Source organism: Notolepis coatsorum (genome assembly GCF_963971535.1).
Source record: "Notolepis coatsorum genome assembly, chromosome: 20".
In the NCBI taxonomy this organism is placed as follows: Eukaryota; Metazoa; Chordata; class Actinopteri; order Aulopiformes; family Paralepididae; genus Notolepis; species Notolepis coatsorum.
In genome coordinates, this window is record NC_140184.1 from 25,699,434 (window position 1) to 25,701,933 (window position 2,500).

General features: G+C 44.7%; 1 protein-coding gene across 2 annotated transcripts in view; it reads right to left on the bottom strand.

The window, feature by feature from the left end:
- LOC311247006 (uncharacterized protein) overlaps nucleotides 1–2,500 on the bottom strand; it is a 50,118-nt gene that overhangs the window by 36,912 nt on the left and 10,706 nt on the right. For both annotated transcript variants that reach the window (XM_084337285.1, XM_084337284.1), the window contains exon 3: nucleotides 246–365. In XM_084337285.1, coding sequence (XP_084193411.1) covers nucleotides 246–365 — 120 coding nt within the window. The remainder of the gene's footprint in view (nucleotides 1–245; nucleotides 366–2,500) is intronic.

Genomic DNA, 2,500 nt, shown 5'->3' on the forward strand with positions numbered 1-2,500 from the left:
AGTGTGTGTGTGTGTGTGTGTGTGTGTGTGTGTGTGTGTGTGTGTGTATGTGTATACGTGCTTGTGTATGCGTGCTTGTGTGTGTGTGTGTGTGTGTGTGTGTGTGTGTGTGTGTGTGTGTGTGTGTGTGTGTGTGTGTGTGTGTGTGTAAGAGGGGGTTCTCATAAAAAAGTGATATTACACTGAAGCTTCTTCCACACCCAACACCCCCCTAGTCTCGTAGTTGAACACACAAAGTGACTCACCCAGGACCAGCAGCTCCACAGAAGCTTCATTCCTTCCCTCCAGGTCATCTGATATCACCACTTTACAGATGTAGATCCCACTGTCTCCCCACTGGAGCTCCCCTACACGCAGGTCTGCCTCTGGACGGGACGGGGGGAGAGAGGAGAGTGGTTGAGTGATGAGAAGCAGGGATGAGAAGCCAGCGACCTCTGAGAACTAGATATGACGTGTTGGTGGAAGAACCGGTCCAAATCCATGACTTTTACTGAACAAGACAGTTTTTTTCTTCATGAGTGAGATCTAACATTTTATATGGATATGGACTGCATTTATATAGCGCTTTTGATCCAAAGCACTTTACAACTTATGTCACACATTCACACACACATTCACACACAAAGGATAGCAAATGATGCCTCTCTGATTTATTCCTCATTCCTTCAAGAAATACACCCTCTACCAAAGAGCTCCTTCTTTTTTATTACAACTATTAGTTTCAAGAAGCTCTTTTAACCTCTCTTATTTATATGGTGTTTTATACTTTATTTTCTTGGATTTTGTTACACACAGCTTGTGGAATCGGATTTTGGGATTGTTGATATCCTCTGATACCCAGGTCCTGGTATCCGATAACAGTCACTATCAGATAAGAGTATTACCAGTATTACCAGTATTACTGGCACCATTCAACCATCTAATTTAATTGAGTCTGTATTTTCTTTCCTGGCAGTCTCCAGCTAACACTGCAACCCGTTAAAAGAATGCCAATGATCATTTGACCCAGGAATAGAGTTGAATAGACTAGAGGTGGACTGACATGTAAATACACCCATTCAGCCAACAGGAAGTTGGTTGTATAATGGACTTCCTTTTCCTGTTGGCCGAACACGGGGGAGGGGGGAACACACTGACCATGACCAGTCCATGCCAGTGTTGTAGTTGAGACCATAAAGCGAGACAGAATCAACACCAAGACCAGAGCTCATCGAGTCTCAAAGCTTTAGGGGGTTCAAGATTGAATGCAATTCAAGTCCAATTCAAGGCCATGACTGTAATTATGTTGGTCTGCCATCAAGTTAGTAGGAGGGTATTAATAATGATGCTTGATTGTGATTGGTCAGAGTTGTACATAGAAACCTGACCTCCTCCAGGGCAGCTGGATAGAGTAGAGAGAGACCTAAGCTCTCGCCTACTACCACTGAGACCCAGGGTTGAAATCCCAGTCAGCGGTACCTCCGGCTTGGTCAGCCGTCCCTACGAACACAACCGGCTGTGTTGGCAGGTGGGAAGCCGGTGGGGTATGAGTCCCAGTCATTGCAATAGAAACGTCCTAATGGTCTGGGTGCCTGTTCAGCAGGGAGGAGATCTGGGGGAGATAGCGAGAACCTCCATAGGTGTTACGCTCTCCCAGTTAGGTCAAGGCCAAGGTCAAGGTCAACTTTATTTATAAAGCACATTTAAATCAACCGAAGTTGTACCAAAGTGCTGTACAATATAAAAACAGAAATACTAAAAGAAAATACAAAATACAGTATACACACACAGTCATAAAAACTACAATAATACATTTTTAAAAACAAAATTAAAAATCACCACACGACCAGGGATGTTTGGCTTACCAAGCCTCAGAACGCCAATAAAAACAGGTGAATCTTCAGCTGTGTTTTAAAATGTTAGGGTCTGGGCAGACCTCATTTCCAGTGGAAGACTGTTCCATATTTTAGGGGCAGCCACCACCAAAGCTCGATCACCTTTTGTCTTTAGCCTAGACCTCGGGACATCTAAGAGTAATTTATTTGCTGACCTCAGTGCTCTAGCAGGGGTACAAAGATGGAGGAGTTCAGCTAGGTACTGAGGGGCCAGACCATTTAAGGCCCTGAACACAAACATAGCTATTTTAAAATCAATTCTGAAACGAACAGGGAGCCTGTGCAGGGAAGCCAGTACTGGACTGATGTGCTCACGCCTCTTTGTGCCAGTCAAGAGGCGTGTAGCAGCGTTCTGCACTAGCTGCAGGCGTCGCAAGGAGAGCTGGTCGAGACCCACATACAGGGCATTACAATAGTCCAGCCTGGACGATATAAAAGCATGGATGACCCTCTCCACTTTGGGAGAGAGGTAGGGCTTGTTGAAATATGACACGTATATCATGTAAATTTATAGCAGAGACATTCTCCCATCATTACACTATACAAATTTTGTTTCCCTTAAAAAGACGTCTCTCTCCCAGCCAGAGGGCCACTCACAGATTCTTATCAGTGACCTGCTGACCCTT